This window comes from Limanda limanda, chromosome 12 (assembly GCF_963576545.1).
Source record: "Limanda limanda chromosome 12, fLimLim1.1, whole genome shotgun sequence".
Classification (NCBI taxonomy): Eukaryota; Metazoa; Chordata; class Actinopteri; order Pleuronectiformes; family Pleuronectidae; genus Limanda; species Limanda limanda.
Window position 1 is genome coordinate 27,014,524 of NC_083647.1, and position 17,506 is coordinate 27,032,029.

Genomic DNA, 17,506 nt, shown 5'->3' on the forward strand with positions numbered 1-17,506 from the left:
AATCATGAAGAACCAGTTTGTTCCACATCGTCTGTTTATCAGTCGTCTTCATTCCTGCTGATTTATTAGAGAAAGATTAATGGACCTAATCTCAATATCACATATACTGGACTGGAATTTGATGGTGAGGGTGTTTTAGTTTTATTCAAAAGGACAGTAGAAGTGATTTATTGTTGAGATTTGCAAAGGACAAGTTATGAAGGATAGTTTGAATTCTGCTCATCTCCTGGTTGATTATTTGTTATTTGTGTTATTACGTGAAACAGTTTCATTCTCTAATCTTCAGAAACCCTCTCCTCCTCCTGTTCACTGCTTCTCACTTCAGGAAAGAAACCCTGAGATAGATCACGTCTCCTTTGACATGTTTTAGATCCTACAGTTCCCACAATGCAACAGGACAGCTTCACTCTTCAACCCCTCCCTGGCTGATGAAGCAGGTTTTCTGTTCTTGTGTTCTTGTCTCATTTTGACAAAGCTGCTCCAGAGACACAGCAGACACGACACGTCTGTTTTCACAGCGATCCTCCCTGTGACTCGTCAAGTGAACTTGATGTTCACATCGAGGGGGATTTCCCCCCCAGTCTCCGCCCCCCCCCGTCTCCCTGGGCGGTCTCTCGTTGTCTCTGTGTTTTGAGCGAGCTCGTTTTTCACTCGGGCTAATATCAAGACAAAAATGTAAAACCAGTAACATGAGACGTCCTCTGCTGGGACGTGGGTTTCACCTTTTCTCCGAGCTTAAAGACACGGCTCCAGAGAAACTCCTGCTGTTGGCGTCTGTCTGAAGTAAAGAGAACCAGACACACACTTCTCCTTCAGGACAGACACACACTTCTCCTTCAGGACAGACACACACTTCTCCTTCAGGACAGACACACAGAGAAGCTGGACATGTGATGGACGAGCGATTCTAAGCAGCAGAGATCTCAGTATTAACATCTCAGACTGCAGCTGTGGGCCGGTTGTCTGCTGGGAATGTGTGTATGGATCTCATTACACAAGGTGCCCAGATATTAAATCATACACACACACACACACACACACACACACACTCTCCTCGTGGCCTTTGTATTGATTTATATTGACTCGTGGTTGTGTGGAGGGCTGCTCATTAAATTAACACACCAACAGCGAAACTGATGACTCCACCAGACCACAACCTCCAGTGTGTGTGTGTGTGTGTGTGGTAAGAAGAAAGACAAAGAAAGTGCACACCGTTAGTTCCATACACATAAAGCTGCGGTCTTTCTCACACACACAGACACACACAGACACACACACACACACACACACACACACACACACACACAGGCACACGCTCTCTATCGGTGGCAGAATGGCTTCCAGACCAGAAAGCTCAGCTTGTTTCTCAGCTCAGGGATTGTGGGAAAAGAAGCTGCAGTTAGTTTCCTCGGGCAGGAGACGGGATAAGTGCTTTCACCTGCACATTCATCTTCCCTGTAAGGAGGAGGTTGTGCGTTTGCATACGTTCGCATGTCATATAACATGTGTAACGAGCGAGCTAGGACCCGTCTGTCCTGGATATGAGAAACTGGAACACGCGGGCTGGGATATGCTGATGTGAGCCAAAGGAGCAGATTGTTTTTTTTATTGTCTTGTTAAAGCAACATGGATCAGCTTGTGTGCTGCAGCTTGTGTGTTGTTCTTTTGTGTTAGTGGGTTCAGGATAATCAGAAAAACACAACGCTAATAAAGATAGAACAAAGTTATTGCCATATGTACAGGTAGACACAAAAATCATATTCAAATCCTGAGCCTGACTCTAACTCTTCTAAACATGAATTAAGAAGTTGAGTCAAACCAGGTAAATTGAGGGTCATGTGTCTGTTATGTCTTCATCTATGTTGGTTAGTTTGCCGGATACACAAAAACTACTGGATGGATTACCACAAAACTTGGTGGAAGGACGAGTTAAGAAAGAGCCCAGTAAACGTTGGAGTGGATCCAGATGACAGGGGCTTTTTTATTTAATTTTTTTAACATTTTGACTCATTTCCCAGGGAGTAATTCTTGGATTTTGACATATTGTTTTGGGGACTGATATCTGAGTTTGTGAAATTTGGTGCAGCTTGTTTGAATTTGATGAGACTGGTATGAGCTCCACTGAGAGAAATTCTAGTTTTAAATGACATCAGTGTCACTATAGTAACAACTATGTTCTGCGTTTTCCTACAACATCTGGTCAGTGTCGTTTTAGACAAAGGGGAGGTTGGTGCTGAGTCTAAATAAACTACAGTGTGTGTGTGTGTTTGTGTTGAAGGAGGATGTCCTCCAGTTAAATTGTGATTTACTGATGTTTTTTAAAATGCAGACACATTCTGGTCAGTGAGAAACTGTGGCCTGAGTCACAGCCTCACGGCTCTCAGCAGAAGATAAGTCACGACACATTACAGAGACTCCAAGTGGCCGGTTACTGTGGTGAGTTAAACACTGACTTCAATCTGAAAAAGATGACTCTCAGTTTTCTTGTTGTGTGAAGACTCTCTTCTCTTTGAGACTGTTCACACGCTCAGCCTCTTTATCTTTAATCAGATCATCTCGGTTCTGTCGAGCTCGTCCTGTCAACACCTTAAAGACATTATCTAAACTGGAATAGCGTGTTTCATGTGGAACATTTGTTCCCGATTTGTCCACGAGGACGAGTCAACACGTCAGCCAGACGGGTCAGAGGTGAACTGCTGAGGTCAGAGGTCAACAGCTCAGACACAAAACCCCTTTTCACAGTGTGTGTGTTTGTGTCTGTTCCTCGGGGGTGTAGTGAGTATCACAACAATCAGCCTCTCTGTGTGTTGAACAGTAAAAGATTCATTATTTTTATTACTATCATTGTAGAAACCCGTCACATTTTTTAAACTCTATCACATTTCATGCTTGATTAGTTCAGCGTCTGTCAGCAAGTTGGAAATCCAGCTGCGAGAAAGTTGCCTAGAAAGAAACAAGAAGCTGATTGTGTGTGTTATCTTTATGAGGATGGTTTCCAGTTTCAAGACATCGTGGCGAGGACGTGTCTGCAGGACGGTTCCCATGGTGACGGTTCCCACGGTGACGGTTCAGGTCGGGGTTAATACGTTATGTCAGCGAGCGTCTCTCACTGTGTTAGTTGTCTCTCGTGTCCCTGACGGGTAAAGTAAGAGTTAAAAATAGCCGATGATTGACTTTCACTTATTGAAGCGGCTTCCTGTCCTCTTTCACAGCCCATGGTTGTCACGGAGATAATACAGCTGCAGCACTCGGCCAACAGACAGGTAGAGGGGGTGAGACAGGTAGTGGGGGTGAGACAGTGAGAGGAGATAAAGATAAGGATGGCGAGTGATGTGAGGATCAGAGATACACAAACTGTGTGTGTGTGTCAGGATATTAGATCATATCACAGCAGGATGAGACTTATCAGATCCCAACATGCAAACATGGTAACTTCCTTCCCCTCAGGTCTGCTCTGTGTGTGTGTGTGTGTGTGTGTGTGTGTGTGTGTGTGTGTGTGTGTGTGTGTGTGTGTTAACTTCCTGTTGAGAATCAAATATCCTCACAAGGACAGAGGACAGGGTGGTGAGATTTGGTAGGAGGGCGTAGGAGAGGCCACTTCCAGTTCAGAGGTGAAGAAGTGAAACAGATATGAACTTTCCATATTAAACTTCATCATTCGTCATAACTTGCAGCAAATGGTTTAAACAGTGTTGTCTTATGATTCCTACATTAGACCAGAGAGTTTGTGTGGCTCTGTTTCTCAGAGTAAACGATAACACAAACATTCTAGTGGTGTGGTCGTAGCTTCGGGGGGGAAGCTATTTATTTATTTGCAGTTATGAGTGTGTAAAAACTAGAAATTCTGTTTATTATGGACTGTGGCAGGACTCATTAAAATATAGAAGTGGCCACCGGCTGGGTAATTAACGGGAAACACTGAATTCATGTGCAGAAGAATATCTGAGCCGACGGCTGCATTATGAGGATGGTCCTGGTCCGTGCTGCCTGGTGAAATGTATAATATTGATATATGAAAGCTGATAATTAAACAGACAAAGGTCAAGAACTTGACCCATTCTGCTCATGTTCACGTTGATTTTAATTAGTTATTACTGTACTCCGTGATAGATTGATTAAAATGCCAACTTTGTCTTGTTTAGTCTCTAAAACATTGATTGGAGAATAAATCTGTGATCTAGATTTTGTGTAGATCAGCTTGTTAAAGGTAGGTATGAATATGAGCGGCTGAGCTCGGTGTAAATAACTCTCAGGAGTACTTGGAGATTCAGGTAGAAGAGGGGATTTTATTATTCCCACAAAGTAAGGCCGACAAGGCAGAATTATGAAAGTAAATATAAAATAAAACAAAAGAGCAAAAAACAAACACTTCGAAATAAGAAAATAAATAGGCACAGTGGCCAAAATAAATAATTACAATAACAATATTCTGTTTAAGCAAACACTTAAAATGGAGAGCTCTCAGACTTACGTCCCTATAACAGCAGCTCTCCTACACTCACGTCCTCCCATGTCCGGCCTCCTTGACTCAATGATCAGCCCGGCTTAAATGGGACTAACCACGCCCCTTACAATTGGAACATTCCAATATACCATTAAACACAGGGGTGTCCCAGGTAAGGCCAGCTCCATAGCTTTAATCAGCTTAAACACTAAAACTTCATATGGCTGGTAACATAACCGGCAACATATTCACACACAACTGTTCCATGAAGGCATAGCCTCCTAATAATACAACAGATTGTATACAGACCCAGACACGTAACACACACAGAACAACATTTATACAGATAACACGTGTCAACAGGACAGTATATTGGTGCGGTGACGGGCGCCGTGCGCACCGACACACAGCTAGTCGTTGATTTCCTCAGTTCTCACGAGCCAAAGAGTGATGTTTCATTCTTGGTTTGTATAATTTGAAGACTATTTCAAATCCTAAAGTTGTGGACGAACCTTCCGATTTCATTTATTGCTTGGTGTTTAATTTAGTTTATCACTGATTGGACATTTATATTTAACATACTAATATGTTAGTAATATAGGTGTCATCATTATTAACACATCAGATACGATACTTGTATAACCTCAGTTCATACGATAGGAGAAACAGTCCAGCTCTTCTGTATTTGAGGCGTTTTCATCTCATTTCACTTCTGGAATCAGCAGCTTGTCGTGGTCCTGGTTTCGTGGTCGACGTCTCAATGTTCAGTTTCCTGTTAAACACGATGTTTCATCGCCAAGTTAAGTGCGAAGAAGCCGACGGTCAAAGCTTTGGGTCGTTGAGTGTGAACATAGAAGTCTCCACAAATATAGAAACCTGAACACACACACAGACACACACTGGGTTGAGTGGGTTGCTGCCTCCCTCAGATTTCTGGATCTCCACTAATTTAATGGTTAAGCGTCCCATGTTTTGTCGAACGCTGGAGTCAACACGCAAACACACTCACACACACATGTTGAAACACACACGTACAGGCACGGATAAACACACAGATACCAGCAGACACACACACACACACACACACACACACTTTCTCGCCCACACTCGCTCACACTCAACACGATTTACTTGAATCCATTAAAGCTGAATTTACATAATACTGTCTCTGCTTAACTGCCTCTGCGCACACACACACACACACACACACACACACACACACACACACACACACACACACACACAGACACACACAGACACACACACAGCTTGTGTCCACAATTAACTGGTTTATAGCCTGAAATGTGTCTCTAATGCTCGCCTATGACACACACACATACACTGCAGTGTGAATGACCTTGTCCAGCCTGTTTGGATGGTTGTGTGTCGCTGTGTGTGTGTGTGTGTGTGTGTGTGTGTGTCTGTGTGTTCTATGTTCACCCCTGCAGTCAGAACACACATCATAGCTTTAATTAAGAGTCGCTGTCTCCACATATCAGCAGGTCTGAGATCAGCTGTCAGGCTCCAGCTGCTGTGATATTATTATATATATATAGTCTCAAACAGAAGCTGATCTCAGACCTGCTGAGAACTGAACTGTTGATTCACAGATCATCTGTTGTTGTTGGACACGTTCGACTTTTCCTGTGTGTAGATATCGTTGTGTTCGCCGACCTCTCAGATTGTTCTAGTAGCACCAGCATCAAGAAACAGTAAATATTTATTGTTGGATAATTCATAAATCTGAGCACACGTGCTGGAGAAGCTGCTGCAGCCTCTGAAAAGTGTTGGACCAGATTCTAATGAAATGTACTTTAATACCTCGAAGGGTTTATCGTACTGACTGTGAAGCTGTTGGCCGACGTGTGAAAGATTATTAAACATCTACGAGATTTATTAACAAAAAGACAAGTATGAATAAACACACTTATCCAGACATGTATGTACAAAAACATGATTTATTACTTATGGGCAGCTCGTTGTAAACCACCTTTCATTTTCAGGGTGATTAAACAACCAACACAAGGCTGTATACGACTACATATATTCATATTTTAAAAGAAAAAAACAACTATTACACTTAAAATGGAAAGATAATCCTTTACTTAACTTTAAAACTAAAATTATGAGAAGATGGATGAATGGTTTATGTATTTATTATTTACTCTGGGAGCTGGTTTGCCTCCTCCACCCTCACCCACTCCAGCTTTCTACTCCTTCTTCTTTCTGTCCTGTTATTTACTGCTGGTGGATAATCACCAGCACATTATTTATGCAGAAGCTGTGTAAACATTTGATCTCTGCCGTTCAGTGCGGATCAGACGTGTCAGTGCCTGGCAGCGCTGGCTTTCGTTTGGTTCCTCTGCTTTAAGTCAAATAACTTTTCAAAGCGTGTTCGGTTTTTTATTCACGTTTTCTTTGATCCAGTGGAACTCAAAATACACCGATAATCCCACATCTCAACTCCTCTCATGCTTGTACACAGGTTGATGTGAATAAGTAGAAAAGAGAAACACGAGGTGATAAACACTGAGTGCAGTTTGAGACCAGGTTACAGGCTTCGTACGGTCCTGGAAAACCTGGAAAAGTCATGGAATTTTAAAATGTGTTTTTCCAGTCCTGGAAAAGTCCTGGAAAAAAAGAATCTCCCAAAAGTTTTGGAAAAGTCATGGAAATTTGTTATTTTCAAATTTTCATGTCGTTCATTTTAGGGATGGGCATAATTAATCGACGATTGATCAATTGATCATTAAGAATTTCGTCGATGACATTATTTTTTCATCGATGAAAACTATTGCATGTTCACTATGTGGCAGGAGGTCGGAATATCCGAGTTGCCCTGAACGCAGCACAGCGAGGACGTTAGCAGCTGTTTTCTATTTTCACTGCATTTTAATATAGCCTTTAAATAGTGACTTTTAATATAAAAATATTAATGATTATTCGAAAATCGATCGTTAATTCTCTCGACGATCGATTAAGACAATTTAATCGAATGCCCATCCCTAGTTCATTTACGCTGAGTTTTAAATAATTCATATGCTTTTAAAGAAATACTCTCAAAATATAAGCAGGCATACTTGGGTTTGTGTCATTTAACGTAAACTGTATGCCTTGGAATTGTCATTTTTAGTTTGAATACAACATTTTGTCACTTTTTCGCGTTTACACCGAGATTTCACAAAATGTTCGGTCATGGAAATTTGGTTTAAAGTTATTGAAAAGTCATGGAAAAGTCATGGAAATCCATTGGTCAAAATGTGTATGAACCCTGAGGTTCGATGAAACCTCTTCCACGGCTCCTGTTGCTTCTGTTCAGGTTCAGGTGAAACTCCTCCTGAATGAAGTGGGTCAGTCACTGAAGCTGTGTTGTTGTTTGTGTTCGCAGGTCTGACGACTGAGGGTCTGTATCGCGTCAGTGGGAACAAGACGGACCAGGACAACATCCAGAAGCAGTATGATCAAGGTAAAAAACATACACACACACACACACACACACACACACTATAACTACAGCTTCATGGAGACATGAAGAACCAGCACATGTGTAACCGGAGTTTCAAAGCGCCACAGATCCTGGTTCCTAAACATTTTTTCCCCCATGATCTTAAATCGTGCTGTGTGAGAACTTCTCTGAAAACATGTGACCACTCGAGCAGCGTCTGTGTGACGTCAGCAACACAACTCACAGAGAAGAGAACTCTGAGCTGAGTGAGTCCAGGTCGGAGCAGACGCAGCCTCTAAAGGGAAACACATGGCGGCGGAGCAGGAGCCCGACCTGCATGTGACGCTTGGTCAGCCGCCAAACCGGCTAATGGAATAAATCAAGTCACCACAGGCAGAAATCACCTGCACGTGGTCGGTGGCGTCTGAGATTTCACAGCCAGGCGATGAAACCTAGAGACTGGACTCAGAGTGGGTTGTTTGTTTATTACACTCTCACATGTAGAAGTGTTTCTATCCAATGTGAAAACTCATCAACATGTTTTTCCTATAATTTCTGTTTTAAGATAGTAATGAATCCATGGATATGTTATATTTAAAGGCTTGGCAGTAAAGACACTGATTCTTCCTCATTTCACTAGTTTTAATTCTGCATAATTGGCAAAAGGCTAAAAACACACACAGAAAAATTCCTGACTCCATGGAAACATTATGTTTAGAATCAACATCAAGGATAACAGGAACTCCATCAACACTGGAACCAGTAAAACTCATCAGAATGGGGAAATATACTTTTCACTCATTAGATCAGGGGTTTTCAACCGGGGGTCCGCAGCCCCCTGGTGGTCCGCGACGGCATTGCAGGGGGTCCGCGAAATTCGATTTGGTATTTCAACACATTTCCAGATTACTCTTGAATATCGTGAAAAATATCCAAAATAAGAAAAAATGTTTAAAATAATATAAAGGTGATGAGGGGAACCTTGAAACCAGCTTGGGGCTAGAAAGTGCCAGTAGTTTTCCCCTGTCCATGCGTGTTAAAGGTAGATGTAGAAGAGCGTTTGAACTCGGTAGAAAAACTCTCAGGAAGTCTTGGAGATGTTGTTTGTATGATGGGAAATTTTATTTTCCCAAAAAGACGACCAAAAGGGCAGAATTAATAATGAAAATATAAAATTAAACAAAAGAGCGAAAAACAAATACTTTGTAATGAAAAGAAAAAAATAAATTGGCATAATAGCCAAAACAATTGATTGCAATAACAGTCAACTTTACCACGTTGGAAACAATTTCTTAGGAGAGCTCTAAGACTTTTGTCTATCCAGTAGCAGTTCTCCCGACAGAATGAATAGACACAGAGATGCAGTACACCTACAAACTGCATTTTCATTTTGTTTTCAATTCTTAAGCACTGAAAATCAACTGTTTTGTTGTTTCTTACATAGATTTTTCTAGATTTGTTTGAGGTTTTTAAATAAAACCAACATGCAAAACCAAATGTTAAAACTTCCTTCCATCCACATGCACACACATGAAGGCACGTGGGCCGCGGATTACTTTCTAGTCAGAATGGTGTTCCCTGGGACAGAACCACTTGAAAACCCCTGCATTAGATCATTGAGTAGTTTCAACCCACTTCTTGGATCCTGAAGCACCAACACTCGCCTTGAGATCATTAAACGAGTCAACCTGGTTTGCTTAGTGTCACATAGTTTACTTATTCACGTTTCTAATTGCAAGTTAAGTTGTTGGCAAAAATTTGGCAAATCACAAACAATTTGTTGTTGACATTTTAAATGAATAGTAGTAAATACATTCCCTGAAGTAAACCAGCTTGAAATGTTAATCCTCTACTTTATTTTGTAAGTGTCAAATTCAATCATGATGTGTTTAAGAGTTAAAACACTCTTTACTTAAACCACAAGTCGTCCAAACATTCGTATTGGACTTTATAAAGTGGACGTCAAAAGGCTGAAGTGTGTGTGTATTTATTTATATACAGATATTTGTGGTCTGTTGACAAAAGGGAAAACACCAGTGACCCTCAGCAGATCTCATATCTGCATCAAGGTCCAGCCGTCGCTTTGACTCTTCACCGGATCCGTCACGTCGTTGGTTTGGACTTGGTTCTGGAACTGAACGATTCATTTAAGCTGTTGATTCCTGACTGAATCCTTCTGATCTCAGCGTCACACACACACACACACTCACACACACACACACACACACACACACACACGGTGGTGGCAGGTTTGTTGCTCTGTTTACTGCCGATCAAATCCCATCCCTGCTGTAAATACGCTTCCATCGTTTGAAACCCTCACATATAGTTCTGGTCTATATTTCCTCCTGTGCTTGTGGAAAACTACCGTGAATATCTTCAGGCTCTAGAGGCCGTTTGATAAATCTTTTATGAATCTTCCGAGAAAACTCTCTCTGACCCGTGAGCATCTCTGTTCCCCGGGTCAACGCACGGAGAGGGAACCTGCTGCTGTTACACATCTGGAGTTAACTCTGACTCATCCCCTGGAGGGTCAGAGGTCACTGTGGCTCTGCTCTGTTAAAACGTTCTGAAAGAAGCGTTTATTGGTTTTGAATTAACCTCCTTTATTTAACAGCAGCTCCTCCTCTCTTTCTTTACTCTTCTTCCACCTCGATGATTCTCTCCCTTCACACATCCCTTCTGAACTCCTCTTTGTCCATCTGTCGTCTGCTCTCTCCTTTCCTTCCTCATTCCCTCGTGTCCTCCTCTGCTTTTCTTGCTCCTCTGTCCTTTCCCCTCTTTCTGCTCTGTCCTCTTTTTTCACCACCCCCCCTCTTCCTATCTCTTCACTTCTCTGGAGTATTACTGGTCGAGTGTGTGTGTGTGTGTGTGTGTGTGTGCGTTGGCAGTCTTTCAGATTCAGTGTGACAGCTGTCGTGTTTCCTCAGGGCTCTGTCCTCTTTCTCTCTTCTCCTCCCTCTGTCTCCTCCCTCCTGTCGTCACTTGGCCGTCGAGTCGAAACAGGAAGTGATGAATATATATTTTTCATCCTCCATCTCTGACTGCAAACCTTATTTTATAAGTCGTCATTTCTGCAGTATTTGAACTTGGGGGGGCGTGTGTTTATGAGGAAGCTGACACCAGTGTGATGTGTGTGTAGAGACGATCAGCTTCAAACTGAAGACACGACCCCGGCTGCTGCAGTTATGTTTTTTCCGGATGAATAAATCTGAAACGCCCTTCAGCAAAACTGAAATAAAACAAAGTGATGGAGGCGGAGCTCCACTCGTCCCCCGACAGGAAGAAGAGAGCTGAACTAGAATCTGCTTAGATCCAATCAAGCTGCACCAGATTACACTCTCATTAATATCAGACATATAAACGTGTGTGATTTATTTTTTAAATGACTTTTCAGTTTGTTGTCTGTCAGTAGAAATTCTTGTGAACACAATATCTCACGTACACCCGAAGGAAATCTGGTTAAATATGGTAACAAACGTTCAGATTAACTGATTAGATCTAAGAGGTCAAAGGTCGAGGCCTCTGTGGCCTCACTAAACACGTTTGACCTCTTGAACTTGTTATTTCCTCCCCACCTTCCCTCCTCCATGTTAACAGACGAGTCATCAACCAAACTTATAAAGTACATGTCTGATAAATGTCACCTTGTGAATCTGCCTCTGACCCTCTTCCTCTTCATCCTCCTCCTCTTCCTCCTCTTCCTCCTCCTCCTCTTCCTCTTCTCTCCCTGTAGATCACGGGATCGACTTTGTGGTGATGGACGTGGCGGTGAATGCAGCTGCAGGAGCGCTGAAGGCTTTCTTCGCCGACCTGCCCGACCCGCTGATCCCATACAGCCTGCACCCGGAGCTGGTGGAGGCCGCAAGTGAGAAGAGAAACACACTCACACACACACTATCACACACACAGACTCACACACACACTCAGACACACAGACACACACACACTCACACATACACACACTTAGGTTTCTGTCACATCACACAGCGTTTAGAGGCTTTTTTTAAACCCAGGATACTGTCGGACATCTTGAATCTGCCCCCCCACTCCCACTCTCTCTCTGTGTGTGTGTGTGTGTGTGTGTGTGTGTGTGTGTGTGTGTGTGTGTGTGTGTGTGTGTGTGTGTGTGTGTGTGTGTGTGTGTGTGTGTGTGTGTGTGTGTGTGTGTGTGTGTGTGTGTGTGTGTGTGTGTGTGTGTGTGTGTGTGCGCGTGTGCGTGTGTGAGAGTGCGTGTTTCTGGGAAATAGAATGTTGAAATAAAACCACAAAGCTGACGACAGCAGATTAATGAGCCAAAAATATGCACAATGAGACGTGTAAGAATACTTTGTAGTTAACACGTACACACACTCACACACATACACACACATACACAGACACAGACACACACAGAACAACAGTGAAGTGGCATTTGTTCTTCGTCTGAAAAAATAAATCACATTCCCATACTTTCACTTTCTCTCTCCTTCACTTTCTTTAGTCTCTCTCTCTCTCTGTCTCTCTGTGTCTCTCTCCATCCCTCTCTCTCCCTCCCTCTCCCTCTCTCTCTACCTCTCTACCTCTCTCTCTCACTCAGCAAGCCTCCTCCTGCTGTTCCTGTCTTAGCTGTAAACTTTTAATCTCTCTCACTTTGTAACGAGCTGATGGATCCAAACACCGAAGGTTCACAGTTTATATGAAGAACATGAAGTGTGTGTACGGTCGGGGGGGAGAAATCCTCCATGATCCACCAGAAAGAAGACGTCTCACTCTGATACGCTTTTTTTAAACTGAGGAAAAAATTTGTTCATAGAAAAAAACAGAACGAGTTCTCCCTTAATCCTAACCGTTGTAGTTTTACCACCTTATTGAACCTGCTGCATTGTGGGTACACGGCGTAGACAGCAGTGTGCTTTACCATTACTCTTAATAAAAGGGGATTAAAGTGTTATATCGCTCCTGTAGTAAACTCGTACCTCCTCCTGATAGCTCTCGGTGATGTGACCTCTGACCTCTAGCAGCCATTACAGCGTCTCAACGCTTCCTCTGGCCGCTCGTTAGGATGATCGATGGCGTCCGGGACGAAGGAGCCGCTGTCGTTATACGTTAGATTCTCCTGGAATCTGTGGAATCTCCTGGAGCGTTGTGTTGAAAGTGGCTTTGTTGTGACAATCCAAAGGTGGAAGCTCTCACTTCACAGAGACTCTTTAAATATTTGATAAGTCGAGTTTGAGTCGAGTGTTTCTGCTGCGATGAGCTGGAGGGAAAGTGATGGATGATCGGGAGATGATTCCAGAGATGGTTTGCTTCTCAGGAAAACAGACGGATGAGTTCAGAGTTCACTTGTTTGTTCTTTTGATCAGATTATCCTCATTTGGCGAAATTATCCTTTTATTATTATATTAAATATTTTTTTCTCGTGTTCTTTTTTACCAGTGTGAGGATTTATTGCTTTTCTCATTTTGTTCATCACGGTTTGATGACGTGATTCCTTTTTGTGTTTATATCTCTTGGTGTAATCTCAAGTTTAGAGATGAGATTATCGCTAAGGTGATCGTAAAAGAATCAATACATTTTAAATAAAGTCAAACATTTCACTCAGAAGCCTTTAAAAAAGAAAAGTTAAATGACTTGACTGTCGACTGATTCCTGTCACTTCTGCTTTAGGTCAAACTCACACTTAAACATCTAGATATGAAAAATCCCACCAACCCTGTTTATTAGCTTCATCTTTACAAACTAATGCAAAACAATATTTCTCCTTTTATGATGCTTATCAAGTTCATTTTTTGTTGCAGTTATAAACACAATTCGACGTCGCTATAACTGAACATTACGAGCATTATAAAGTTTGAGTTTATGAACAGACAGTTGTGTTGAGCTGAAGTAAAAGAGCAGAAATAAAAACTCCGGTTTTATTTCTTTTTACTCGTTAAATAATTACAGTTCGGTCTTTAATCAGCTGTTTAGTTGCGGCCGTGACTTTTTAAAATCAAACAATAAAACACAAAAGTGTCTATTTTCATATCCTGTTGTTTGAAGTGATGCAGGGTAGTGTTGTGTCTGCCCACAAGGCTTAGTGCAGATGTGTGTGTCTCTGTGTGTGTGTGTGTGTGTGTGTGTGCAGAGCGTGGGAGATGCTCTTGGCAGCATCACAACCTTTTGTTTTCCACAGTGTATAATTTCCATTCCCAAGAGAGAGTGTGTGTGTAAAACCTAACACACCTTTTTGTCTGTGTGTGTGTGTGTGTCTTCAGAAATCGTGGACTACATGGAGCGTCTTCAGGTGTTGAGAGAGATCGTGAAGAAGTTTCCTTCCGTCAACTACCAGGTCTTCAAGTACATCATCACACACCTCAACAGGTAAAACACACACACGCTGTACCTCGCACTGCACGTTTTAAATCTCAACACAACAGAGAGGAAACGTACAAATGCAACAACAACTCGGCCGGTTGTTGTGTTGTTTGTGTCAGAATCTGATCAGAGTAGAAAGTCCAGCTCAGGTCTCCACACATGATGAATTCACATACATGTAATATCCATGTTGAATACAGAACTGAACTCGCAGCGTTAACCGCCCCCCCCCCACCCCGAGCTGCACATTGTGACAGAATCAAAAGACAGCTGTTGTCAGTTGTTATGAAAAATTGATTTGTCTCGTCCCCGGTCGTGATGTCACGCTTCATCAGATCAGAATCAAATCAGAGCATCAGTTTGTTTCTGTGTCACCTGACGGGAGCTTGAAACTGAAACTCCGCCCTCCTGCGGGGGGGCGGTCACGTACAGACCAGTGATTTAAAATCAGGTTTGTGTCGTCAGATTTATTGATGCGTCCCGAGAAGGTCGCACAACAACTTTTAATGTTTCTGACTTTGACCAAAATCCCTCTGTAATGACACGTTTATAACTCCTGTCACGATGCTCAGAGAACTAATCAAACTAAATTGTGTGACCGTTCTTTAATGTCGGTTTTAATATCACATTTATTAACAAATTGGAAAAATAGAATAACATCTCTATGAATGGGTTGAACGTGGCCCATGACGCCACCTAGTGGTTCAAACTGTCCAGGAGGGTTTTAACCACTGCAGTCAGAATCTTATATCTCAGTCAATAGATTTTAATTTATTAAATTCATTAAACATCACTGAGTCCGCACTTAGCGTAAAAGTTTGTTAGAAGTTATAAAAGCTAGAGGATGCGCCACAAAGTCCTGAAGCTGGGGTTAAATAATACTGCACATGTGTTGAAAGAGTTACATTTTTCATTTTAACTTCAAAGTTAAGTAAACTTCTGTTTGTCAAAATAACTTAAATACGCATCAGTAAATATCTTTTGTTGTTTGATGAGTTTTTTTGTCATTTATTGTCATTATCTGTCGTCCACATCACTATTATGTCTATTGAGGTGAAGGGGTTGAATATTTAGGGCCCGAGCACAGACATCAAAGGTGTCTGGTGAGACCCTATTGAAATTGTAAGGATTATTATTATTATTATTATTATTATTATTCAGGCAAATGAATTGGCTTTTTGAGGGCTTTAACATGCTCAACTTCTTACCAAAATTTGCAGAAAGTTAGAAAGTGGTGAAAATTTACGTATTCTGAAGGAATTTTCAATGGGCGTCGCAAAATGGCTCAACGGTGCCCCCCGAGACAGCCCGAGACCCCCGGAAGGTGTTCCCATTGACCTATCTTCACAAAAATCGATATACAGGTGTATCATGACCAGACAAACAAAAAAGTCTCTTGGTGCAATTGGAAAAACACAACAGGAAGCCTGCTATTTTGCATTTAGTGGCCATTTTGGCCATATTCCACATTTTTTCTTTGATACACTTGTACTTCTGATTGCAACTGTTTCTCTCTGGTTGACATCCCGTTGATTCCCGGCCGACCCTGAGACCTGCAGTCAGTTTGATGACCTCTCTTTTGTCCCGCCTCTCTTCAGGGTGAGTCAGCACAGCAAGATGACTCTGATGACGCCCGACAACCTCTCCATCTGCTTCTGGCCCACGCTGATGAGGCCCGACTTCGAGAACAAGGACACGCTGTCCACCACCAAGCTGAACCAGGCCGTCATCGAGTCCTTCATCCTGCAGAGCGACTACTTCTTCCACGGCGGCGAGGTGGCCGAGAGCTCCAGCAGCGAGGGCACGCCGCCGCCGCACTGCCACAACATGGTGGAGGCGCTGCTGCCCCTGCAGCTGCCCCCCCCCCTGCAGCCGCAGCAGATCCAGCACACCCTGCACCCGGACCCGCTGATATAAGGAGCCTGCTGGGAAATCAAAGTGCGGGGGTTTTGGACTCGAACGGCCCGGAGGTCGACTTCTGCTCGGCTGTTAACATCGGAGGAAACGAGAGCCGGTGATTTCTGTGGATTCAGCAGCTGCTGGTTGTCGTGGACGTTGAGGTGAAGGAGCTTCGGTGGTTTAGAGACACGTCGAGCGTTGGTGGGATCAGACCTGATCTGTGAGATCGGCTCATCCGGGGAAATAAATCCTGGATTAGAGAATTACAAATCGGACGCCACCTTTTGGAACTCCGCCTCCTTTTTACGATACAGGGACTGAAAGTATTTGATGAATGAACTGATTTGATTTGGCACATAGAGACGACACTAATCGTCCGGCAGGGTTGGACTCCGACTCCGGGGATTCTGGGAAAACATTTGGGGCAAATAAAGATTAGCCTCCTACTTTACCCTGATGGAATAGCACACTTAAGCCCCTCCTCCTTCTCCTCCCTGCTCCGACACAAGAGAAAAGGGAAGTTAAAACCTGGAGTCCGGTCACCTGATCTATTTCACGGAGTCTTCCTGTAGATCCTCAGCACAGGAAACGATTCTTCTTCTTCTCTTGTCGACTCGACTTCACTCGAGACATCGGACGAGAAACGAGCTCACAAACACAAACGGGTCGAGTTCCGTGCAGAGATGCGAGAAATGGTTTGATCCGGGGGGGGGGATGGGGGGGGGTAGAGAAACTGGTTCTACTTAAAGATGAACTGACCCACTACGTGACCTTTGACCGCGCATGCACGACCTGCGTCAAAGGTCCCACAAGCCAACTTCACCTGTGTTTATGTTTTTATCATTTCGACAGATTTCTGTTTTTTTTTTATATATATTTTTTGTAACGTCTGATTGTTTGTGTGTATGAGGACAACGATGTGTGTGTGTTGTGTGTCTGTGTGAACTGTTGTGTAGCCAGTTTGTTCCTTCCACAGCGAAGGAGGGATTCAGGAGGGAAAACAGATTGAAAAAGGACAAGAGAACCCGACTTCACCGATTGGAATCTTCAGCTGTAACCGCTTAGTCTCTTTTCGAGCCGCTAACGCTCAATGCAACGACTGACGACCCCCCCACCCACCCACCCCACCCCCACGATGGCACATGAGTGAGGAAACCACTACGTCGCAATGCATTCTGGATCCTTTGGGTTGGAGGAGGCGTCTTCCGTGCGTCTTCGTGGACGACGCTTCCCGCTTTTTTCATTTCTGCCATTTTGTTTTTCGTTGGTTTGTTGGAAACGAAACTTGCATGTGTCTGTTTTTGCCACTTAGTGAAAAAACTACGAACTTTATAAAGTTAAAGAAGAAGAAAAAACCTGAAATGAAATGAAACTCGTTG

The 17,506-nt window shown here is 43.0% G+C and overlaps 1 protein-coding gene across 2 annotated transcripts in view; it reads left to right on the forward strand.

Moving 5' to 3' along the window:
• The window catches only part of arhgap5 (Rho GTPase activating protein 5), a 46,722-nt gene extending 29,898 nt beyond the window's left edge, over positions 1 to 16,824 (forward strand). For both annotated transcript variants that reach the window (XM_061082091.1, XM_061082092.1), the window contains exons 4-7: positions 7,833 to 7,910; positions 11,626 to 11,757; positions 14,129 to 14,234; positions 15,827 to 16,824. In XM_061082091.1, the coding sequence (XP_060938074.1) occupies positions 7,833 to 7,910; positions 11,626 to 11,757; positions 14,129 to 14,234; positions 15,827 to 16,145 (635 nt within the window). In that variant the 3' untranslated portion in view covers positions 16,146 to 16,824. The remainder of the gene's footprint in view (positions 1 to 7,832; positions 7,911 to 11,625; positions 11,758 to 14,128; positions 14,235 to 15,826) is intronic.
• The last annotated feature ends 682 nt before the right edge of the window (positions 16,825 to 17,506 follow it).